This window comes from Alosa sapidissima, chromosome 4 (assembly GCF_018492685.1).
Source record: "Alosa sapidissima isolate fAloSap1 chromosome 4, fAloSap1.pri, whole genome shotgun sequence".
In the NCBI taxonomy this organism is placed as follows: domain Eukaryota; kingdom Metazoa; phylum Chordata; class Actinopteri; order Clupeiformes; family Clupeidae; genus Alosa; species Alosa sapidissima.
Genome location: NC_055960.1, coordinates 18,399,916 through 18,426,114, shown reverse-complemented (window position 1 = coordinate 18,426,114; position 26,199 = coordinate 18,399,916). Strand labels below are relative to the sequence as shown.

The following is a 26,199-nucleotide window of genomic DNA, read 5'->3' as shown; positions in this document are numbered from 1 at the left end:
ATTCCATGCACCTAATTTGACAGGTCTGGACTGCAGACAGGCCATCTTAGCACCTGGACTCTTCCTCTATAGAGAAATACTGTTTAAACATGTGCAGAATTAATTTTGCCATTGTTGTCCTGAAATATTCTATGGGCTCTATTTTATTGGTCTAAAACGAAAGTGTCTTTGCGCAAAACGCAAGTCATTTTGTGAGCGGATCTTGGGCGCTGTTGCTATTTTACCGACGGGATAATTGACTCTTGCGCCCGACGCAAATCTAAAATGGGGTGGTCTGAAGTACTGTAGCTACATTAATCATGGGTGTGGTTTGGGCTTAACGTGCAATAAACCAATCAGAGCGTCATCTCACATTTCCTTTAACAACAGGCACGCTTGTTCCATAGCTGATTGCTATTATGGTGCCGTATTTGCCAGGCGCAGCCAGGAGCATTCACAGCGCTATAATCACTGTTCAGTTGGGAACAGTTAGCTATTGATTTTTCCTCAAGACATACTCTCCGATGTTTTGGGATCAATCTCACTGAATCACAAGGCTATGAATGCATGGTGATATTTTTGCAATGTACAATGTAATCTAACATTACCTCTCTATAGACAATGCATATCTTCTGTCAGTTAATCTCTTCTCTCCCATGCTGCTGCTGGGGCATTTGGGTTAAATGGCATCGGCATGCAGTTCAACATCACGTCTCCTTAAGTCCTCTAATAATTTATGTCATCAACACATCCGTGATTCGTGAAAATGTGTACGCTAGATTTATGCCTATTTTTTCACATCTTAATAGACACCACACTGATTTCCCTCGTGTGGTAATATTTTTCTTTGTAATTATGTATGGTTTGCAGAAATCGGAACTATGTTGTATAGATGAGAGTAACGAAGTGTGTGTTGCGCAGCACAGGCAGCCAAGCAAGGGCTCCTTACCATCAGGCAACTCAACAACGAGAAACAGTTTCCAAGTTGACCTAACTTTCCAACTCTGCAGTATCCCATTAACTGCATGACAGTAGGCTATTTACAATATTTTCTGTAAAGTAGAGTTTGTAAACACGTTATCATCAACTTAATGCACACACAACATTTGTTTGAGCAGGAGAGAGAATAACAATGAATGGATGCAGCAACTACAGAAATTGTAGCCATACTTGCTGCTTTCTTGTGCTATCTATGGTTGCTGGTTAACAGCACACAATAAGCTGATTTAAGCTAATTCACTAACTCAAGACTTCAAGGCCATCATGGATATAAAACGTTTTTTGAAAACAATGAAAGGATGGAGGGAATATAGCAAAGCTTGGAGTTATTTCAGATGGGCTACAACAAGGTAGGCAAAATTGTGGTGCTTAAAACCTTAGCGCAGCTGGAATAATGCTTAGGATGATGTTAAAGCGCACACAATGTTTAAAGCCATACACAACGGTAAATTGGAACAAAACTAAAGGTAACTTTAGCCTTTATAGGGCTGTATAAAGTTGTCCAAATTAATACATGTAGTTCGTCATTAGGCGTTGTTGTTGTAAAGATATTGCATGTAGATGTTGTACTATATAGGCTACTAAATTTTTAGGTGACCAATGCACGAACAAAGCCGGGAAATGGAAAAATATTATCAAGGCTTTGAATGTTTCCGTCTGTGCACGGGGGTGTCTGTAGATTGGTGTGCAAAGCATTCATTCATGCAGACCTGTGGCCATGCATGCGCCCTTAAAATAGCATCTGAATTTGCGCCACAGACTTTAGACCAGGGAGTTCCTGGTCAGTGGCGGAATTGTTTTCTGAAACTGCAAAATATCAACAGGGAACGTTTGCGCCGGAATACGCCCCGTCTTTTCGCTGAACCGCCCCAGTGGGCGCAATCAAATTCCCTAATTTACAGGCATGTACCTGTGGAGGGAAAATTCCAATATGCGCTGACAGCAAAATAGGAAAGACAAAAGCGCGAGTATACAAAGTCAATTGCGCTGGGGCGCAAGATAGAGCCCTATGTCTTTCATGGAAAAGACATTGCCTGGATGACAGTATATGTTGCTCAAAACCTGTATACATCATTCAGAATATATTGTGCCTTGCCAGATGTGTAAGATGTCCATGTTGTAGGCACTAATGCACCTCCACGCCGTTATAGATGTTGGGTTTCGAACTGCACTACAACAAGTTGGATAGGTTGGATACTTGGAGAGGCCCTCTTCTCTTTAGCCCATATAAGTCCATGATTTCCAAAAAGAATTGCACATTTTTATTGGTCTAACCACAGGACCTTTTTCCACTTTACATCAGTCCATTTTAAACAAGCTCAGGCCCAGATAAGACAGTGGTATTTCTGTATCATGTCTAAATACAATTTTGGCTGTTGCATGGTAAAGTTTACACTAGCATTTCTGAATTGAGTATCAAACTGTGCTCATAGATAATGGTTATCAGAAGTTTTCCTGAGCCTGAGATTTTCCTGAGATTTTCTTTACAGAAACAGGTCTGGCTTTACAGTAATGCGGTGCCATCTGAGGTCCAAAAGACCATGGCCATCCAATATTGTTTTTTCAGCTCTATCCCTTGTTTGCACAATGTCCCAACTTTTTTTCTGATTTGGGGTTGTACTAAATTCAGAATACTACACATACCGCACATGTTCTGTATTGCAAATAAACATTGATTGGCTTTTTCCAGTTCCCCCTGCTAGACAGTAAGAGCTTGGCAATTGAACACAAAGCCTTGTGCCTTTTCACCTCACCTATTCCAACTATAGCACCTTCCTCACCGGTTTAGCAAACCCAGGTAAGCAAAGAGTCTGGAGTCAGCAGGCCTGCACAGCTGAGGCAAAGCCATTTATCATCTAGAGCACCAGGGCAAACCAAATCAAGCCCTGCAGGCCCCCAAAAAGAAATCATTAAAAGTTTAGTGCTACTCCCATGGGCCACATTTGCCCGCAACAAAACCCTGTGATATGCCTGGGTGACTACTGCGTGCACGTATCTTTCAGGTGGCAGGCCATGCGTTGAAGTACATAAATTCTGAATAGCCACCGAATGTGAATCTCGCAGCAGGATTCATGACTGACGCCAGGAGGAGATATAGTGTTTCACAATGGTTTGTCGTCATCGTCAGCATGACGGAAATGAAACATGTGGTGATATGTGATCACGTGAGCTGTGTTTATATGTTTATATACTAAAGTGTTTGAATTTGAGGCCACTAAACAGCAGTTAGGCAAGAGCACCACTGAGTTAGGTATCGTATCGGAATATCATTTAATATCAATTAATAATTACCTTGCCAGTGATCACACAAAACCTAATTAACAAGATTTAAAACACATACTGCAATATAAATGAAAACTGTAATCCAATTATTCACTGTTGCAGTAAAATGAATATACAGCCCTTTAAATCAGTCAGTCATGGACTAAATACTTAATTTCCAGTACATAATTTAACACAAATGAATATTCTTTTAATACTCTACATACTAAATTGCAGTTTTATTTTGTTAATTTGTTTGTAATGGATCACTTGGCCTGCCCTTACCTGTGTCTCTGTCCACAGTGAAGAACTTCTCTCCGTCCAGCACACTGTAGATCACGCGGGCACTGCTCCCGTAGGTGGGGTCATCCGCGTCCGAAGCAGCCACCTTCATCACCGAGGTTCCTAAGGGAGTAAACAGGGACCATCAGTCTAAAGGCCACAAAGCCATCCGTCACCGTAAATGCCACCCATTAACCGTTCCCTCTCACCAAGCCTAATTACATCCCCTTAAACACATTTAAACAAAGGCCCTGTGAGTTTGTCTTTGTTGGCTAGAAGTGAGTTTGTTCACAAAGTTGCTGCTTCCCAAGTCAACTGCACACATTCACAAGCTGCGGGGCTCCCAACGCAAGAGCATATATTTACATTTAGTCACACGTTTTAACCAAAGCGCAGCCTGGAGCCTATAAAGCTTAATGGCCCAAACTCCTTTAGGGGGAAATGTGTTCTCGTCAAAAGGGCTTCTTTTCTTAAGAGAAAGAAAGAGAGAGATAGAGAAAGGGATGTAAAGAAAAGGAGTGTAAGAATCACTTTCTTGTTTGGGGGAATGGATTCGCGGCACCAATGGTGCCCAAGGACAGAGAGGCGGCCTCTACTGGGACCGCTGCGGCAGGTAATTGCTGACAGCTGGTGGTGTCCACAAAGGTCACAGCTGTAGCCATTCTCCCAGACCTGTCATGCTACTGTCCAGCCACATAATAGCGCTATGCTAATAAGGCTAATTAAAAGGATGTGTCAGAAACCTGTTTGTCTCCTGTCAGCAACCCCGGTCCCGAGGGGAGGAGGGGGAAAAGGACAGCATTTTATCATCACAGCTAGTGAGCTGCCCCCCCTCCCACCCCCCAAAAGCCTGCCTCTTTGATTTCGGCTGTCTCTGTCTTATGGCTTTTTAATTATTCCTCACTCAATCTCCTCTCGTCTCCTTCGCTAGCGCTACCACTTCTCGGTTTCTTTTCGAGCAAAATGGCCTGATCGAGATCTTTCAGTAATTTTCCGCATGAAAATCCACTGGTGTTTTTTTGTTTTTTTTAGGTGAATTTGGAACGCAGTGCAACCTTTCTGTGAGCAAACCTGTTGATTTTAAATCAACGTTAAGCATCTTTCAAGACTTCAAAATCCTCAAACATATGGAATTGTTGCTGTTGTCTCTCCTGATTCGGTTTTAAGAATGGTCTTATCGCAGGAAAACAAACACTGAATATGAGGCAGAATCTTTCTTTTTTCTACTCTCTTTTTTTCCCTGGATATGGGGGCTGTTTAATTCCACATACCTGGCTGTGCGGTGGTAATGGGAAAGCCACCCCCTTTCATAGGATTACTTTCTTATCTTAATTTTCCCCAGGTAATAATCAGCATGACGCCCAGCTGATTCCGTAAGTCTGGGTATGCCATTGGTGAGAGAACTATATAAATGCAAATGCTTCTTTATTTGGTTTACTTTTCTTTTTTTTAAAGCGAGGGAGAGAGAGAGGCGGTGTGGCTTCGTCTCTCATTAATGCGTCGCCCAGCCTTCCCAAGGAAGTCATTAGTTATTGGCTTGGATGTCCTAAGCAGATTTTTTTGGTTCTGACTCAAGGGTATACAATAAATAATGGAAAATAAATAAATAATGGCTCACAGGGTAAAGAAATGTAGGTTTTGGGGCAGTGGGAAAAAACACGGTTGGAAACTAAACAGACCAGAGTTCCTACTCTCTCTGTTCTAAACCAGAGTTCCTCTACTTTCTCTGTTCTAAACTAGAGTTCCTCTACTCTCTCTGTTCTGAAAGTGTTGTGAATCAGAATCATTTCTGTAAATGTACATACTGTGTACTTCTTATGGTCATTTGTGATTTTTGTACCCATGTGTACCCTGTGTGTGTCTTTGGTCTGTATGCAGTGTATCCATTGTTTATCCTTGAATGATTAGAATTCAGTAGGCACTATCTAGGGATCGTTTGGCTTATCCTCAGGTGTGACTCTCTATTGTATAGACTATGGAGCAAGGATGGGGGAGCAGACCTCCTATTGTCACCATTTGGCCATGAGCAAGTTGGGGTGTACAATATGTGGCCAGGCATTTGAAGCTTAATTGAAGAATAATAAAGCTGACCAGGCCTGATGACACAACAACAAGAGACCACATCCCCACACACCACACCTTTATATTGCATATTCATACTAGTAGGTCACTCCTTCTCTTTGTGTGTAACTTAAATATGGTAGACTTGTTTCTATATAGTTAGAGAATACTGGTGAAACCCATGATGGGGTGACACAAGCTTGTACCTCTCCCTTGAGGGGCACTGGCCCCTCATTGAAAAGAATAAAAGCCTGGATCCTGATATTCCACCGTTAAGAGAAATATGGTAGTAAAATATGCTATCAGTTCTAAGGTTATACGAGGAGGTGCTGTGGTGGTGCTGTGGTGCAGTGGAGAGTAGTAATACAGTGTCTTATTTATTTTCTGCATTTCATGTGTGCTTTCTTCTCTCTGCAAATATTCCTCAGCCTTAAAATATATTCAGCCTGCTTGTTTGCACTTCCTGGTCCTTCCTTTGCTTAACTCCACTGTGCGCCTCCGTCCCAGAACAAGCAAACCTCAGCTGAGTGTTATTGAAAACAGAGTTTCTTTTCTATTTATAGCTTTGCATTGATATATATGTTTTAAATATACATATTGGATGCATTTTGCTTGCACAGCTGAAAAGGTACATTACTCTAAAATGTCAAGAAACCTTATATATTCCACTGGAAGGCCTTCCTCCCTATACATTACATATACATTTTAGGAATACATACTAATATTTAGGTAAATGAAGGTAAATTAATCAAACAAACAGAACTGAATGCCAGATGCATGTTTTCATAAACTCAGTATAATCTAAGTCAAACAAAGAAGCAAAACACATAATGCATACTGTGAGTGTGAACTAGCCATGACTACTGTATGATGTTACTCTCCAGACTCTCCATTCACACCAAGAACACCTGTACATTAAGAAAATCAATATATAGCGTCCTCACAATCAGTTGCACATAGCAAACACATTCATTTGGCAGTGTTACTGCTGCACAGGAATTGAACCTGTGCCCTTGTGACCTTGGCTAACAATATACTCTTACCAGTAGAACAAGAGGAATGTTTAACCTCCTCTATTACCATAACCATCTCTTATAAGGCTGGACTGCTGCCAGTAAGTATATCGGTACAGTGATATAATGTACGTGTGACATGCGTACGTGATTAGCAGGGAATGGTATGGTCATAAAAACAATACATCTGAGTGATACAAATTTGACAAATTAAAAGTTACCCCCCCCCCCCCCCCCCCCCACCCTCCTACTCTACCCCACCCACGTACGTTCCTGTGTCAGGTAGTTGTGATTGTTCTGGTCAGGCTGGCTCCCAAATACTCTGGGAAAGATTCAAAAATTATGCCAGTAAGATATTCTCCTTGACATGGCGTATGCAGCCCAGCATTCTGTTGATAATTTACATCCTCTGGCATTCAAATGTATTTTATCTTTTCAATACTATTAGGGCAAATAATAATTAAAAAATACCCCTGATGGTCAGATTCAGCTTGTAACCCCGATTTTTTATGCATACAAGGACGGACAGGCATGTGAGAAATATTATTGATGCTGAATCCTTCATTTGAATGTGACCAAGACACTCATTGAGAAGACAGAATTTCAGTGATATTGCTTTTTGCCCCCGAAGCACCAGAGCACACGAGAGCAAGAGAGAGAGAGAGAGAGAGAGGGAGAGAAAGGGATAGAGAGGGAGGAAGAGAGAAGACAGAGATTTATACACATATGTATTTAACGGCATCAACACAATCTGTTTCAAACAGCCTCCGACGACAGTGGCTGCACTTAGGGGGAGGAAACGGTTCAATTATAGCTCGGAAGAGAGGCTACCGAAGGAGAGGCCCGGCCATGTGCGAGACGACTGACTGACAGCTATTTAAGTACCGGCGTCGTAAAGGAGATTTGTGCCCTCTCCCTCTTTCTCTCTCTCTTTCTGTCCCTCTCTGTTTGTCTCTACCTCTCTCTCTCTCCTTGTCTCCCCTCTCTCTCTCTCTCTCCTTGTCTCCCTCTCTATATCATCTCTCTTTCTCGCTCTACAGTATGTTTGTCTGTCTCTCTTTCTCAGCCGTGGTGGTGATGGCACAGCGGGAGGCAGGAGACGGCGTGGTGCGTTGCGACGCGCTCCTTCCACCGAGCCCCTGTCCTAAGCCAGCGCGGCGGGACTGAGAGCTTCCCCACCCCAAATCTCCAAGCATTATGGATCATTTAGCGGCTGCCATAAAGCGCCGAGGTGTTTTCACACGAAACGCTATTCCTCCGCCACTTCTGCCGTGATTTATGTGACTGGCTGTCCAACATAAAAGTCAATGGGAGAAGAAAAAAAAAAATAAGGAGGAAAGAGGGGGGGGGGGGGGTGAAAGTGGTATGTCATAAAAGTCAATGGCCTGCTTACTCGAATTTTGAATGAGGTCCTACAAGGATGTGGTGATGGTATTTTCACATCCGTTGTGACAGATATATAAATCTAGGCTTTTATCAGGCGAAGCCTAAGGTCTTTTATTGGACTGTGCTGTTATTTGTTTAGTGGTTTCAGTAAAGGGAGGTTAGCTCTCAGGTAGCTCCAAACACCACCCTAACTGTATCTACAGTGTATAATCAATGCAACGATCAATGAACAAGAAGCTCAAACGATCACCACAACGCTAGCGGGAATGCTAAATACAGGCCCACTAACACAGGATACAGCTATTTTTTAGGTAAGTGCACTGAGAAGTGACGCTTCCTTAGCCTTACTCATGGCTCAATGGCTCACAAGAGTGTCGTAAAGTGAAAGCACTGTTAAGCAGGGATGGATTACTGCACGGGCCTACCGGGCCCAGGCCCAGGGGCCCAAGGGGTCAGGGGGCCCTGAAGCCCAAGCCTTTGCATGGAATCATTGCCTCAATATCAACAAATCAGGATGTAGGCTATGAATCTGATTGAATTTAGTATTGGCCATCCCCAAAATGCACCAGAATACAGGAAATCACATCAAACAAATTAAACATTCAGGGGCCCGAAAGTTCATAATCCGCCCATGCTGTTAAGAGACCCATGTGGCTTGCCTCTTTGTGAAAACTAGGATAATTGACAGTCAATGGATGCAAAATGTTTTCTCCCAACTCAAAGTTGATTAAACTGAAAAAACATTATGTCCCATCCCTATCTTCTCAAACACGCTCACACACACACACACACACACACACACACACACACACACACACACACACACACTGACAGGTTAAATACATACATACATACACACATACATACATACATACATATATACAAACATGAAACTAAAATAGACATTAAAGGAAACACAAGTACAAGTTTGGTAGAGGTGGCAGCACTGTCAATCAAGGAGAGATGAGACAGGGGGGTTAGAGAGTCAGAAAGATCAGGCACAGGCCTTGTGACCCCACCTGTCTCTCCGTGACCAGGGTCCTCTCAAAACAGCCCATCAATCACACAATTACACTGGCACCATCCGTCAGCGCATGCTTCTGTCAGGGACCACTCTGACCCTGGGTGCATCCTGCCCTGCTGGGCCAGTTTAATCGTACATCTAATGGGGGGAGGCGGGGGTGGGGCAGGGAGAAGAGGGGCTGTGCAAGTGTGTGTGTTTGTGTGTGTCTGTGGGTGTGTGTGTGTGTGTGTTGAGGGGGTGGGGTTGTTGTAGGGACAGGAAATCAAACCACTGAGTGAGAGAAAACAGACATTGTTTACCACATACCTGTGCCTTTTGAGAAAAATATATACACACGATTTGAGAATAATTCGGCCAGATGAGTCAGTTGAGGCTGTGGAATTTTAAATGTGGTTGTACACTGTTGTTTAAAGAGCGAAGACAGTGCTGAGAGCATGGAAATATGCTCTCTAAGACCTCTAGCTTTTATTATTTATACACGATATCTCAATGCCTCCGGTGAGGTAACTGGGGAAAAAAACAGGTACAGTAAGTCATAAAGACTTAAAGACTATCAGTTACTGTTTCTTTTTTCTTTATTTCCTTCCTTCTTCTTTCACATGGCTCCTTCAATGAAGCAGAGTACACACTCTGATAGGTAGTATTTGTGTTGCATAATTAACAATGGCCGCCCCGTTTGTGAAGCTGGTGGCTCTGGCTTAAATAAAACAGGAGTCACCACAACATCTCAGAGTCATTAATGGGGACAAAGATAGCTCATGCTTTATGACCACGTTGAGCAAAGTGCGATGTACAAGAGTCATATTATTTTTGCATGTAATGCAAGAAGCTGAAAAGTCAGAGCAGGCCAAACTAGCCCAGGCCTAAATATTTAAACCTCTACTTTGGCTAGAATGGCCACAAAGAGCAAGGGGGGAAGCATCCTTCTCAAATATTTATGGTGTAGTTTTTAATAACACAGTTTATCAAATGAATGGGACCTCCTGTTCATTCAAATCAGAAACTTAAATATGAGTATGTGTGTGTAATTTAGTTTTTTTTTTTTTTTTTGCAACACCATTGCTAAGTTTTAACATACAGACAACATACATACATACACATCAAACAACAAATACTGTACTAGGAGCCACAACTGCAATAGGTAAGATAACTTGGATCAGAACCAAAACACTACAGAGTTTTGGGCTTGTAGTGAAAAGGAACAACAGAACACAAACATAAACACAAACACACTCTCTCTCTCTCTCACACACACACACACACACACACACACACACACACACACACACACACACACACACACACACACACACACACACATGCATGCACATGCACACAATATGCATTAGCAAACGCACCATTAATAATAGAACATATCTTCGGTAAAGTGACTTCATCCATCCTGAGTGCATCACTTGAGAGGCAAACCAAATATCTCTGTTGCACAGGTGGTGGGTCAGTGCTTTTAGGGATCATATAGGGATCATACAAGAGCCAAGTCCATTCGTTTCTGGAGTGTTCTAGCTTTTTACAAAAGTGTTACATACTGTAGGTTTAAATATTGCCTTCTCTGAAGCCTGTACGTAGGCAAACACACCAGGTAAACAACTCAACTAATACAACTTTGCTTGATAACACTGGGAAAAACTAAAATGGATTTGCACAGCTCTTTACTTTGGTTTTATTTATGCATTGTATTAAAAAAAGTTAATCATATGCAAAACACACAAGGTGAAAGTCTATACAGATGCTATTGTGGCATGGGTGGCCAATCAGTCATCTTCCATTTTCACATCAAGCTGAACCAAGCGCCCCTTTGTGTATAATGACCAATTAGAGCCTGACTCAAATGGAAGTGTAACTGGTGAACTAAGACTCAGCCAGTGCTCCTAATGGAATAGTTGTCTTTCAAACAGACCTGCATATGACTTCTTTCAGAATGTTAGGCTGATCCCAGCATTTATCACTGTGCTTTGTCAAATGCCCGAGCGCTTTAAGGTGCATTACCATGAATCCATTATCAATTTATTCAAAACACTTCCTCTGTGCATTTGAAAGTCATTGTTGACAAAATGCTGTGCCTTACAAAGGCAGAACTCAAAACATTACTATGCAAGGTTTATTGTCTGTGCTTCATCTTACGGTGCAAACAAATCCACAAAAAACAGAGTAGACCTAACCCTAGAGGTAGTGGTGACACTAACCTGGCTGAACCCAGTCACACATGTTAGCAATTTGAATTTGCTCTGCATGTTCGTCTGGAGACTGTCCCATCAAAGACGATTTCCTAATCAACAAAAACCCAGGAACCAATCAAAACCACTTCTCCGGTTTGTGGCTGTGGCTGTGCTGATGGCGTCAGTGTTATGCAAAATGGCTGTGTATTTTCTTTGGATTTCAAACCTTCATTTACAAAAAAATATGCATTTGCTATACTTCCAAAAAGACTGGGTAAGAGTTTAATGTACCAGTTTAATTGCTGGTTACACCCCTTGAAAATCGGAATTCAGTGCATGTTGTGTGTGATGTTTGTATGCTACTGAGACCTTGAATTTCCCCTTGGGGATCAATAAAGTATCTATCTATCTATCTATCTATCTATCTATCTATCTATCTATCTAAGTCAGTGAAGGGTCCCCAGACTCATTCCCAATCTCAATTGAGATTTGAGAAGCGCTCTAGTTTTAGTCAGGCTATACTGTAGCAACACTGTTGGTTTAAAAATGCAATGCCACACATGAGGTTTATGCAGTATCTGTCTCTTTGTAGTCCATCAATTGCCATGTGGAAGGGTGATTGTGCCTTTGTCGGCTGCAGTACAAAACACTCCTTGCTTTATATAACTGTGTGGATACAGAGAGAATGCAGGCAGTTGGATAAAGGGCACTGTCTTTGCTCTCAGTTCTTGCACACATCATCCACAGCCCTTTGCACATTTTTGCACAAAATGCCCTGTATGCACATGGAACAACATCATGTTTTTTTCCTCTGACAGCACTGAAAAGACTGTTGGAGTAGTCCTTTGAAACACCCCCCCAACAGCATAAAGACTTGTAAACCTGGCCTAGATTGTATGATGAGCAACACACTAGATCTTGGGTAACTGCTTCACCATGACCAATCCATTCAGATGTGATATTAAAACTAAACTACAGTGCATCTCTTCAGAAAATGCCAAACATGGCAGAAGGTGAATATTTGTAGAATATTGTGAATATTTGTAGACACCGGTGTCAGTCAATGAAATCAGATGGCTGTTAGAGGTGTGTACAGTAAAAGCCCAAGGAGGTTGTAGGTGACAGTGATTTTAGAATAGTTAAGGGACTTTGATGGGCTTCACGCAAAACAAAGTCCCTAAAATCTCACTTATTGTCGTGGAGCATTTGTCACCTATGTCCTTGTGGGGCCTTTTGCTTTTCTTGTCAGTCTACTGGCTGACATTTAGACAGATTAACAAGTATATTGTGCAGCATTTTAATCCACTTCATGGGCACTCTTTTTAACAGCCCTGGTCAAAATGAGCTTCTAACTCTGTGACATTAAAAAGAATTTCACATGACCAACTGACTTTATCTTTTATCATGTATTATATATCTTATATATCATAAAGTTACTTAGACACATCAGTGCAATGTTTCTTTGCTTTTTCTGTCAGGATGTGTTTGAGTGTACACACCTTATGTAAATAATATACTGAAGGAGAGGAAAGGCATGTATGTTATTTATACTTGACATTTGCTCATTTGATGATGAACATGCCTTTCAACTCCATGTAACCTTAAACACAACACCTTTGGAATGTACGCTTACTGTAACTTACACTTACAGTAGTACATCAGGTTGTTGTGTACAGTATGTTGTGTTGGTTATTGCTTTTTGCAGTGTCACCTGAGCCAAACACTCACCTCCTGTTGGTTATTATGTCTCTCCCCACACCGAATGTAGCTTTGAGTAAAACGTCTCCTTCACTATTTTCTTCACTCTAACCATACGGAGCACTGGGGTTCCATTCGACTTTTTAATGCACATTTGAACTATTCGTATAAGAAATCCTGACTACAAACACTTAAAATGCACATTGAGGGCCAGATGTACGTACATTTGCGAACGTAGCGTTATCAGCGTCATGGACAAACCGCAGATTGCGAACGCTGTCAGACCCAAGTTTCCGTCGTATTTATCAATAGTTCAATCCTTAGTGTAAACTGCGCCTTTCTCCGCCCATAAATACTTTTTACAAACGTCCACAACTGAATGGCAGAGCCTACATACAAACGCAGTTGAATGAAGTTAACTGATGGCAACGTTTAGCGATCATGAAATACATGATAAGATGTCAAAAAGCAGAGAGATAATGAAGATCAGTAGTTCTACTTAAACTACTTGTGCACGTAGGCTATGGAAGATTGGTCAAATCTAGCAAGTAGGAAAGTTTAAGTTAATGACGTGAAAGTGAAAGTATAAGACATTTGAAAGGCCAATGAAAGTTAAGGTTGCTTTTGATAGTACTACATAAAAAACTGGTCTTCTAAATAGTGATTCTGTTGTCTTTGAAAGGTTCCCTTATTGATGCATTGAACTGCAATTTGGATTAACACCTGCTTTTACAAGACGGAAGTATTTAGGCGCAAAATAGACGTGCGCTTTCATGAGCAGTCTTTGTACATACCACGGAATACATAATTAGGCACTATTTACTCTTCCCCTCCCATCTCTTTACACTAAACTCCCACTTTCCTCTGGATCCTCCCATGAATGCATATGCATGACACGAAAAACGCAATGTGCCCTTTTCAGCTCCCGCAGTTTTCGCTTTAAGATCTTTGCGGCCTGTTTGTACATACCTCGCAATGATTTTACACGCCCGTTGCGAAACAAATACACCTGAAGTGGACGCAAAAGCGTTAGTACATCTGGCCCTCAATCTTCTAATGTGCATACAAATTTGATTTGCTAGAGGGGGTTGGATTAACTCTCAATTTGCATATGGTACAACATGATTAAAGTTGATGAAAACTATTTATTCGCATATATTCACATTTGTTGCATTTCTACCTGCATGTTTTTTGTAAACTCCCTGACAACCTTATGTTTTGATCTCACAACTGTTCAGGATGTCCATTTTTCACATAACACAGTGGAAGGAAACACACACAGATGTGCATATTCCTGAGCCAAATGTTCTTGAATGCATATGTGAATGGGCTAAATGGAAATGGCTGACATTTAGACAGATTAACAAGATAGTTGCTTATACATATAGTACAGAATATTAATCCACTTCATGGACACTCTTTTTCACAGCCCAAGTCCAAATGAGGTTCTACTGAATACCTCTATGACATGAAATTCATAGTGAAGAGGGTTTAAAGAATCATCTGGACAACAACAGCCATGCTTGCCAGAAAGAAAGTTGCCTACATCTATGACCTTAACAGACGACCAAAATTGATAACTTAGCCTAAATGAATACATTTTGTAGATTTTAAGTGAAATATTCTAGATTGCTATTGCACCTTTTGTGACAGAAACAAACAAAAAATCCTGACTGAGAGTGAAACACCATGAGTGAGAAAGGTTTTCCATTTTGAGTATATATATAGTAGCTGATAGGGGTCAGCAGTCAGTGACTGCAGTTCAAATATGTTTATGTAAAACTTATTGACTGATATCTTTTGCAGTATTCACAATGCAAGACAACACTAAAACACTTTTTCTCGGTCGCACCCACACTATTTGTTTATCCAGCACAGGGTTTTCAAATAACGATGTCCACAGACACGGTAGAGTATGTTACAAGATTTTATGAAAGTATGATGCATTGAGACATCAGAAGCAAGTCATTCCATCGAACTACAGATCCGCTACCCGATCTGGCAAGCTTACATAGTGCGGTTATAGCCGATAGAGGGCCGCGAAGCGAATGCAGAAATGCCATTCACCCTGTTACGAGTTGATGAACCACTGAAATGATTTTGGAAACATTATTTTAAGGTACAAAAAACTCGTTGGTGTTGCTTTAAGAAGGAGATTATATCGTAAGATATCTCACAAATATCTGAAAATCTGAATACAAGGCCACTGCATGGGATCATGACGAATGTGTTGGCGTAGTCAAATTGTCCATATGACCAAATCTCTAGGAGAAGATGCGGCACCAAACAGATATAAAGCCCTGACCCACTTAACAAGAACATGAATGTGGCGCTTCCGCCACATTAAAAGGATTTCACATGACCAACTGATTGCATCATTTCTCAAAGCTTCAACAATACTGTTCAAAACATGAACACATTGAGATGTGTGCTTGTTCCACATGCAATACTGTAAAATATTCCAATAAAATAATATTCCTGTAAAATATTCCAATAGCCCCAACATGGCCGACTTTCATGGTGTTCGGTACATCCATTTGCCCATGGCGGAAAAATGTAATTTACTACATGGATTTTATTACTGGGTGTCTCTAAGGGGGGAATGTGTTGAATAAGCTCCCTGCATGCAACCCCTCTGGCTGGCTTTGGTAGTAGTCTTCATTGAGTTAACCGTGACTGAACGACCCCAAATGCTTTGATTAATGGCAAAACAAATGCTTGTTGGTCGCGGACTTTGTATTTTGAAAGCCACCAGCAGCGACTGGCCAGCAAATGAATGAGCGAGTGAGTGAGCATGATTGGAACGTTAAGTGAAAATGAATATGCTGGGGGCTTGTTCCTGATTACTTTTTTATTATTATTGCACAAAGGTAATAAAACAGCACAGTGATCATGCATGGGCACCCTCTCCGATTACATCTCATTTTTCCTCAGATCGCTACCTTTCACTTTTCTTCTATTAACTGGCACACAACCCCACAGGACCTCCCATCCCAGGTATTATGGTACCTCCGTCATGAACTCAGACTTTCCCATGCTTAGTGACTGCAAATGTGTGTTATGATGACACTGCACTGGTGGACAGACCTAGCAAACAATATCGCCATCACATTTGACAGCTCAATGAAAAATAACAAAAAAGCTCTAATCAATCACCTTTTTTCTTTATCTTCTTAAAAAAATTAAAAAATTAAAAAGGATCATGTATATCTTTCCAGGATCACAGCACTGGAAAACAGCTCAAAGCCACTTAGCCAGTATCTACAGTGAGCTTCATCAGAGCAACCCTACTATTGGGGCCCCAGCCTGGTGTCAGGGCTGAGAGGTATTGACTGTCTCTTGTCACTTTGTCTGGCTTTGGTGGAAGGCTGGTGACCTTATCACCTGCACGCTAAAACTGACGCCATTAGCAGTTGTTCTACAAGAGAGCAAATATGAGGCGAAAACAAACAGGGGAAATGCTTGACTAAGCAGTACTGTTATCTCATTAGAGCCGGCACTCTGTCCGATGTATAAAACATGAAGCACACACTCATTTAATGTGTAATTTGACAGAGAGGTAGTGAATGAGGACTGCAGGAGGAGGACGGAGGGAGGGTCGGAGTTTCGCAGTTTGCCCTCCCTCTATCTCTCTCTCTCTCTTTCGTCTCTCACTCTAGCCCTCTCTTTCTTGCCTCTGCACACTCTACAAGCCCCCCAGTCCTGAACATGAACATGCTGAGGAAGCAGGAATTAATTCCAATCAGGTGGCTTGCTGTGACAGAGTGTTCGAGCCATTGCATGGAGTGCACGCTCTTAAAGCATTTGCAAACAGGCTTGCTCTCTCTCTCTATCTCACACACACACACACACACACACACACACGCACGCACGTACACAAGCAGGTTTCTGCAATTACAATTTCAGCAATTATTGGAATCGTCATTAAAACGTATCATCTTGTCTTGATAACTAGGTCAAGATCGATACATATTTATACTGCTATTTGTGGGAGATGATTAACGAGAGCTGCCAGCAGGTGACAGTTGATGAATGAAGCATTAATAATCAAAGCTGTACCTCAGACCACAATCAAGAAGGCCCCACAACTACCCCAATGACAGGTCTGAGAGCCTTTTCTGTGCAATTTGCTTTCTCACCTATAGGTGACAACTCTGCAACACTTCCGATGTAAGGCCCCTCCAGGAACTTGGGCTCGCTGTCGTTGATGTCCTGGACCTTGATGACGAACTCGGACTCGGGCTCGAGCGGCGCGCTGGAGTAGCGGTCGCGGGCCTGGGCGCGGAGTGTGTAGTAGGCCTTCTCCTCGCGGTCCAGCTTCTGCGTGGCGTGGATGTCGCCTGTGATCTCGTCGATGATGAAGATGGTCCCGGCGCCCTCGCCTGAGATGGTGTACTTGATCATGCCCTCGCCGTTGTCAGAGTCGGAGTGGATCTGCGGGTGGTCAGAGACACCAGTGAGTGACACTTGCTATGAGTGTGTCTGTGTGTGTGTGTGTGTGTGTGTGTGTGTGTGTGTGTGTGTGTGGGGTGCCCACAGATTTTCCCAGGTTGAGCCCCACTACAAAAAAATAACCAACACTCAAATATTAAGATGTTTCACGGCAGTGTCTGACACTGAGTAGGTGAGAACTTTTGTGAAACGGCACCAGAAAGCTAAGCTATAAAACTAAATCATCAAAAATGTTAACATTCCGTCACATGAAATTGGGAAATTACACAGAAAGGCATTGAAACTGCACTAGTCACTACTGGCCTGATGATGTAATTTAAGTTTGATAATACGGCGCATTTCCAAAAATCTCCAGAGACTAACCCATTCATTATTAACACAAACGACTATTGGACTCATCAAGGAAGCATTCTGAAGCAACAAAAAAAGAAGTTTCCGTGAAAGGTACAGAGGTACCAAAGGTTCTGTTAAAAGCATAGAAGTACCAAACACCATCACCTCTCTCTTAAGGCATAAGTGCAGACTGCACTGCAGCACGCCAGGTAATTTGCACATTTCAGCATGTCATGCCCTTCTCTGAAAAGGGCTTCAAATTATCAGATCAAATTCTTCTCGGAGGCTGCTAAAGGTAGGTCTGAACAAGAGGGGGAGAGTGAACTTAAACATCCCCTCCGCCATAAATCTGCCAAAACTCCCCACTAATGTGATTGGAAGACATTCTCTCACAGCCTTCTCCCCTTACAGCCTTTGGCTCCATCACCCATTTTAGTCTCTTGTCCTCCACTCCTTTGTCTCCCATTATCATTCAAAAGTGCAGGCACAGCCCATCATCCAAACAGCCGTGAACTCAAGGGGGTGGGGTGGGGGGTGGTGGGCTCCTCTGTTAATATTTTATAAACCCTTAATTAAATACAGGATTCGATCACCCCCTTGGGGATTTTCATTAAGTATTTGTCGTAAAACGGAAGGGAATAATGCAGCCCTGGCCCACGCATGGCATTTTTTCCCCTTTTCATTTTGAATCCTCCCCGAGTCAAATAAAATGAGCACTCAGAAAATATACACTTTTGGGGGGCATGGGTATCAATATTTCAGTGCCAATATATAAAAAAATCCTCCACCAGCCAGTGTGAAGAGCAATATCTCAAGACGTGCTGCCGCGATAAAACAAAAGCCCGTTCTTGGTCGTGATTGTTTCTTAGAGTTTAAACCAAAATAATTTCAAAACACTAACTGCAATTTTTATCCCTATGAAATTACGAGTGTATTCTTGGTACCAAGATTAACTACAACTACAAAAACAGAGGAGCAAGAAAATTTGTACAATGATTTTTTTTTTCCAGTTGTTTAAAGAACATGCATTAACAAACCCACACATAGACAGAACATTTTGTCAGTACGCTTCCATCCTTGCAATTACGACCCAGAACAGATAACATCTTCCTTAAGGGCCAATTGTCCAAACATCACTCACTCCTCCCTGGTGTAACTGGGCCTTGTGTTAGCTGTGGACATCAAACCAAAGGTCAAAGTGAGGGCTCCCCCTGCTAAGCTGCAGCCCCAGACACGACTGCGCCTTTGCCATTTCTAACCATCCAGCAGCCTGACTGCTAATAGATTTCTTGCAACAAAACAATGAGGATTTGAGCAAGGCTAATCAGCAGTAATAATTTGTTTGCTGTGTCAAATTGCTCAAACCGATGTGTCATACAAGGCAGTCTCGGAATTGATTTTTGCCTTGTTTTCTTTTGCCTTGCTTTATTTTCGTTCCCCAGTGGCAGGGCCAAGGCCAAGGGAACTTAAACCATCAAGCTGTCCATCAATGGTGATATCAGAGACAGACTGATATCCTCCCTTTGATGGGGAGTTCACCAACCGCGCTGCGATACGGGCAGACCCCACTTTAAAGAGAAAATCAGTCTTCTGGGGAAGACACACACACTTGGCACTGATAAACTAAACACAGGGATGCAGAAGATGGGATATGGGACCCATAAAAAATGTGTGTGTGTGTGTGAGTGTGTGTGTGTGTGTGTGAGTGTGTGTGTGTGTGTGTGTGTGTGTGTGTGTGTGTGTTTGTGTGTGTGTGTGTGTGTGTGTTAGTGTGTGTGTGTGTGTGTGTGTGTGTGTGTGTGTGTGTGTGTGTGTGTGGGCGCACTTGCGTACAACTACAGCACATGGCAGTGCACCATTGCCTGTGGTGGGAGACTGCTGCATGACCGGGGACGACCTCCCTCTCCCGGGTCATCAGCCTGACCGAGTGAGAGCACAGCTTACTGCCCACTCTCTGGCCTGGACACCCACTATGAAGGACATCTGCCTCCATCTCCCTTTCAGTCTTAAATAAGCACAGCAACATACTGGGTAGTCAGTCACAAATTGCACTCTGCCAAACCAGGAAGGGAGAAAAGGTCTCCATTACGACTGAGTGATTTACTGTTAGTTAGCGATATTAATGGGCTGAGTCTGAGTCAGCCATATACATACAGTATACCATTAATAGTCCACATAACATACACAGTTAAGCTTCAGCGTTGTTCATTGATTTAAACCGCAATACTTTAGGCAAATACACTGACCTCTATATCATCTTGATACATCTGACTGTGGCACTATTCCAGCTATGATGAATGCAAAGCACAGGCTTTATGTATTACTCTGCCATTACGTATTACTTACATCAAAGACATCAAAACCCCTTTACTGAAAGCAAGATAAGTCTAATTGTATGTTGATACAGATGTCTCTCCTTATTCGTTTTTTTTTGTATAAATGTGTTTTGAATAGCATTAAATATGGCAGTCATTTCAAGTGCTCAGCTCCAGTCTGTCAACCAGTGGAAGTAGCCGAAAATATAACACAAATGACAGTCCATTATTTATTAAGCACACTGAGAGTGAAAAGATAAAAACAAAAGCCAAACTAGGCAAAAGTACCACCGTTAGCTGTATAACAACTCCAGACAGGTAAAGAAAAAAAATGACATCATTCAACCCTGACTAAGTACTGTAGCTTAACTGACATTTTCATTGATTCTGTCACAACTAATCAAAAGCATCAGTGAATGCGAACATGCAATATATATACACATAGCCGCTAATCTACCCCTATAGACTGCAGAAGGTCTTTGAAACTCTCTGTCTACAAGTCTGAACCATTGGGATCCGCAAACAAACTCCAATTCACTTATCTCTGTAGCGTTCAGCTGGCCTTATACCTAACTCCTTACTTTACCACTATAAGGTGCTACTATTCAGCTGTGTCTGTTCAGATCTCCTCTTCTGTAGCTAAGCAAACCCATTTTCAAGGATTCTTCCAATAATGTGAAAAAAAGATGAATAACACAAGGTCCTAAACACTACCCCGCAACAAACCCCTCACCCAACCATTCTCTATCATGAAGTCAGGTAACTTAAAACAAACCTATGTCCTCAAGGACATTAAAATAAAAAAAATGTATAAAAATTTGAGGGGAAGGAAAGTGGTCAAAACACCTGTTTTGTATTACAGTACACTATCTGGCTGTGCAGCATTTTGGAAACTGGCAATGTACACTGTGACAGAAAGAGGTCGATGGAGAGGAGGGTGAAGAATAACCAGAGCTCACTACGGAGGGGGATGCGGCGTGTGTGTGTGTGTAGGTGGGTGTGTGTGGTTGTGAGTGTGGATATGTGTGTGTGTGTGTGGGTGTGGGGTGGTCAGTGGAGAGAAAGGCTGGGGGGGCAGGGGGCAGAACAAGGAATGCATCACAGCACACAAATACATACACATGCTAACCACACACACACAAGTTGTCAGGCAGCTACAATTTCAGAGAGAATGTCTTGCATATTAACCAAGGCGCTAAATGGGTTCTTTGTAGTTTATGTGAATGCTCCCCACATGTGTGAGAAGTTATTGGACTATATTGGGCTAGTTATGAAAACAATAACAACAATAACTTGAAATCAGCTAAAATTGTGGAAGGAGGGGGGTCTGCTGGCAGGCCTACAATTTTTCATTATTAAAGCTTTGTCCTCTTGCGAGAACAAATAAACATTTGAGGATAGGAACGGGGGGTCAGTAGGTCGGCTAAAAGGGCATGAAAATTCATTATCAAAATGTGTTGAACAAAGCTGCCAGTTTATGGCACGGTGAGTGACCATTTAGGGAAAATCATATTTCATTGCTGAATTAATGGCCGGGGCAGTCTTGGCATCTTTGCTGAGTTGGAGGGAACCAGGAGGGGGAAAAAGAACCTGTTCTAAATGGCCACTGCTGATAAAAGGCATGGCGATCGTATTTAATCCTATATTGTCCTAATTAAAGCCTTTGATACCCTCAGCGATGGATGAGTCCAGCAACACCAGCAGGCTCTATTAATAGTGTTGGCTCGTGCCCTGGCTTCATGGGGTGCAATAACTCTCGGTAATTTTATTAATAAAATCATCTCTCTCTCCCCCCCCCCCCAACCTCCACCCCCCACCCCCCACCACGCAGTCCCATTTAAACACCCGGTCCCATCGTCCTGCTACGCGCTCTCTCCCTGCAATGAATCACTCCCAAACGTGTCTCTCCTCCTGTGCTGGTCTTAGCTCAGGCCCACTCCAGGAGGACTAGTACTCTCTAACAGTGGTGGAACACGGGAAGTTAATGCAAGTGTGTGTGTGTGTGGGGGGGGGGGGGGGGGGGGTCTAGGGCTACATTTGAAGATCATCTGAGCTAACCAAGGCTATGCTGACACATACGTGTCGCCTGAATCTATTTTCCTGTTGGTAGTACGTAAATCATGTTATATCATGCACGGTAGATTTGCATTCAGTTCAATCTTGCCGCATGTATTTCCTTGACACTAATGTGTCTAGACAGTAATCTAGACACATCACTATCAGTAATAACAATCTCTCTTTCTCTCAATCCCCAGCCTCTAGTCTCTGTTGCCTCAGGTCATTTTCAGACAAAAAAAAATGGAGGAAAACAAGGTGAAAAGCACATTACCTTCCCCACATACAGAGGTTCTGTTCCTGTGTACTCCTCCACCACGAAAAACTGGTTCCACACCCATCCTCTCTTCACCCGCTCGTGGGACATGGCGGCCTGGTCCCGGGACCCCGGCCCAGTTAGCACATTGCTAGTCCTTACTGTCTCGGCTTGTCCCCAGCTGAAGCAATGCACAAGCCAAAGAGTCATTAGCAGCAGAGAGGCCCCTTGCCTCCAACAGGGAGCCATGTCAGGTCTACATGTGGTGGGGGCGAGAGACACCTCAGGCAAGACGAGGGAGAGGTCTCCGAGGACCCACCGCTAACCCCAGCAAGATCCAAAGTCAGTGAGCGAAAAAATATTCCCTTTATGCTATAGTTCCTGGAGATTTCTTCTCATCTTGTTTACAGCTTTTTGTGCATATTGATAAAGTTCAGAAGAGGAAATGTGTGCAAAAATAATCTGTTTTTCGATGTGAAGTTTACTTGCGCCGCAGTTTCCTCTCAGTGTTTAGTCTTCTTGTTTGCCCTCCATTAACATTTTCTCAGAACTTATCGACGAACTGAAATGTGCTTCATAAACTATACTGAGGAAGTGGATAACACAAAGCATTATGAAGTAAGAAGCATTGTTTATGTTCAAAGAGCCACAAAAACAAGGCATGTTCTCAGTTTGCTGTTTTTACTAATGTTATTTTAAATCACGCCTTCTCTCTGCTTAAAGAAGAAAAATGGACCGACTGTCACTTCTCTCTCCCTGAGAAATCAAAAATATGTCAATTTGTCAGTAAATACCATTAAATGTCAGGATGTCAAAGGATTTTTTTAATTTCCACAGCCTGAAAGAAATGTGCCTAATATCCATTTCAGAGGAATCGCAGTACTTTCAGGATAAGTAAATATTCTTTCTCAGAAACATCCTCTGTATGTCCATATGCAAGTATCAACAGAGAATTACAGATTGTCGCTGTGGCTTTGATGTTGATCTCTCTTGCTCAAATAGTTGTTTTGTTCTCAATTAGAATAATGAAATGCATGCAAAGTGCATGAAAGAGGCATGAAATGTATGCTGCATCTGGAACAAATACATCTGTTGAGGCCTGCTGTTTTGAAGTCTTTGAGGAGCCTTGATCCACACCTCCCTTTCCTTCTTCAGGCCTTCTTGAGGGTGTTTCCGCAAATGAGTGACATCCATGAGGCTTTGGTAGGACCAAGATTATTTTCGCCTCTGTAACAGAAAAGAGGACACATACCATATTAGTGGCAGAGTTTGTGATTGTGACTGCCCAATCAAAGGTGCAGGGGTTTGACAGAAAATCCACTTTTTATTGAGCTCAGTGAAAGTCTCCTCATGCCCTTTGACCTGCCTGTGTGTGTGCTCAAAATAATGTGTCTGGGCACAGTCCTGAGGGGTATACTATGAAGCAAGGTTAATGGTTTACCCAGGTAACTTCAGGAGTAACCACTGATCTCCAAACAACACGTCACTTTAGAAGCAATAGCTGCTCAGTGCAGTGTTCTTTTAGAGATCAGTGGTTATGCCCAGGTTAGCCAGTTACCTTGCTTCATAGTACAGCTCGCTGGTTCTGCAAATAGGAAACAATTCCAGCTAATCAACAAGGCCTCAGGAGTGTGGAGGGGAAGGTTGTATTTGATTGGCTATTGAGTTCAATGATCAACAAGCTTTGGCCAGATTTGAAGATGGCTGGTTTAAATGTTAGTACTGTGGCACTGGTGATAATGTTGTGGAAGAAACTGCACTTCATAATGTATGGCAAGGCACTGTATGTAAACTGACAACTCTCTAATGCATCTGCATTCAATGGAAGCTTAAACAGCCTTCCAAATACTACTGGAATGTAATACTATGTGAGAAGCTTCTAAAGAGATCAGGAAATATGAAACAATAGTGCTTGGCAAATCAAACTTTTACCAGTCCATTTTCTTTAGCTTAAACATGCCATACATTGTAGCTGAATACCACATCAAGAAACAGATTTGCATGACCACATTGTTATCTACAGAATAAATCCTCTCTTTTTGTTTCCTGGGGTATGAGCCATTCTCAGCAGGAGTCCCAACAATACACCCAGGCTGAGAGCAATGGCATCCACAGGTGACCCAGTCAGGTGTGCTGGGAACAGGAGGCGGTTGGCGATACATCACGGGCACAGTGTGAGTGTGCGAGGCCCAGCCGCACAGGTCCGGGGCAGGCCAGCTGATTAATTGCATGCGAGCGCGCTAATTGGATAAAAGTATTAATCAATTAATTTGATGCGTCGCAGCAACGGTTCCTAATACTTCAAACAAACAGCACGTGAGACAGAGAGTAGAGGAGCTGATAAGAGCCAGGGCTCCGTCGCAGGGCGAGTGCGCGTTGGGAGAGATGGTGATTAATGGTCTTTGGGAAACCTTCCACACAGTAAAAAAAAACATACACACACACACACAAACACACACACCATTTAGTGTAGCTAAAATGTCACAACCTCAAGGGCAGCAGACTTAAGAGTCAGGAGGTAATCTTTTTCTTCACCTCTAGGTATTTAACCTATTGTATCACTTCAGGCTTTGGTGGAATTTCAACACTACTTTGTCTAAAAATACAAACTATGTTGCATTGGTACAGAACAAGTGACCTGGTTTCTACATCACAGAGGCAACAGCACAGTCATCTAAAATCTTGTAATGTGTGTGTAAAAATACAAGGTACAGTCCATAGAGAAAGCAGCACAAAGCTTTTACGACAATACTGTCACCATCATTTGGAAGTTGTCTAGCGTTACTTTCATGTCCACTATTTTCTCATACAGAACATTGGTGCAGCAAATATGATATTTACAAACTGCTGTGACAGTGGTGATGCGACCGCCCAAGAACAATGTCATGCACGCACACGCACATTTATTTTTGTGCAGGCTAAGTCTCTAGGATGTTTGTATTTGCATAAATGTTATTTAGTAAGGAGTGTTGTATTTTTGTTTCAGGGTCTGTCTTGTGACATGTTTGTTAAGTGATTGTTGTGTGTAGCCCTTTTTGTTGTGAATGGTGCTGGCCACATTCCTACAGTATATATTTACCTGTATTGTCTTTGTCTGCATGTGAAAATTGTTTGACCCTACGTTTGCTTTAGAGGCCTAGTGATAGACTGCTGAGATTTGTCCTTTACTATGTCCACCTTATTTGTGAGCCAACAATGGATGTCACTAAGACACTTCAGACATTCTGGAATTCGGTTCTATTTCTGGCCGAAGCTGCGTTGTACTGATTGAAGTGGTTTCATATGATGGTAGTCATTTATTGAGTGCTGAATTGTCAACATTTTGAAAGTAATATAAATGGAAGAATATTCATCCTACTGACTGCACTAAGTTACTGTATATGTTAACAGAATGGATGAAAGATGAAAATAGGAATGGCAGTAAATTTGAGGAATAGGTGGATAGAGCCTAGCCGGAAAGTATAAGCTTTTTTATAACGATTTTTGAGCGTTTGCTTTTTGTGTTGGACGTTGTTTGCTTGATCTTATTCAAGCGCTAATAAAATGCCTTTATCTCTCTACCCCTAACTCTGACTGGCTTTTTGGCCACTCCTAACTACAGATGGTAACTCTCCTCTCAGTTCTGTCACATTCATTCCAAATCAACATCTGTCCTATTAACAGGACCAACATCATTCAAGCCAGAACACTGAACAGGTGTTCTGACCAATAGTAACATTTGACTGCAGTGTGGGGTGTATCCTTTTTACAAACATCACACTTTTTTTGTGGCCTGTGGAATTTTACAGACATTTAGAATTAGCTGCCACATTATTTATTTATATTTGATATTTGCTGTTTCCTCACGCTGTTGGACACATCATAAACATGAGTATTTCACTGTAGCCTATTTTTCCTCCCAGCTTCA

The 26,199-nt window shown here is 42.2% G+C and overlaps 1 protein-coding gene across 3 annotated transcripts in view; it reads right to left on the bottom strand.

The window, feature by feature from the left end:
• Positions 1-26,199, bottom strand: part of LOC121706587 (cadherin-22-like) — a 128,512-nt gene that overhangs the window by 42,820 nt on the left and 59,493 nt on the right. For all 3 annotated transcript variants that reach the window (XM_042088457.1, XM_042088459.1, XM_042088458.1), the window contains 3 exons: positions 22,311-23,519; positions 17,021-17,315; positions 3,526-3,645 (listed from right to left, as the gene is read on the bottom strand). In XM_042088457.1, coding sequence (XP_041944391.1) covers positions 3,526-3,645; positions 17,021-17,315; positions 22,311-22,541 — 646 coding nt within the window. In that variant the 5' untranslated portion in view covers positions 22,542-23,519. The remainder of the gene's footprint in view (positions 1-3,525; positions 3,646-17,020; positions 17,316-22,310; positions 23,520-26,199) is intronic.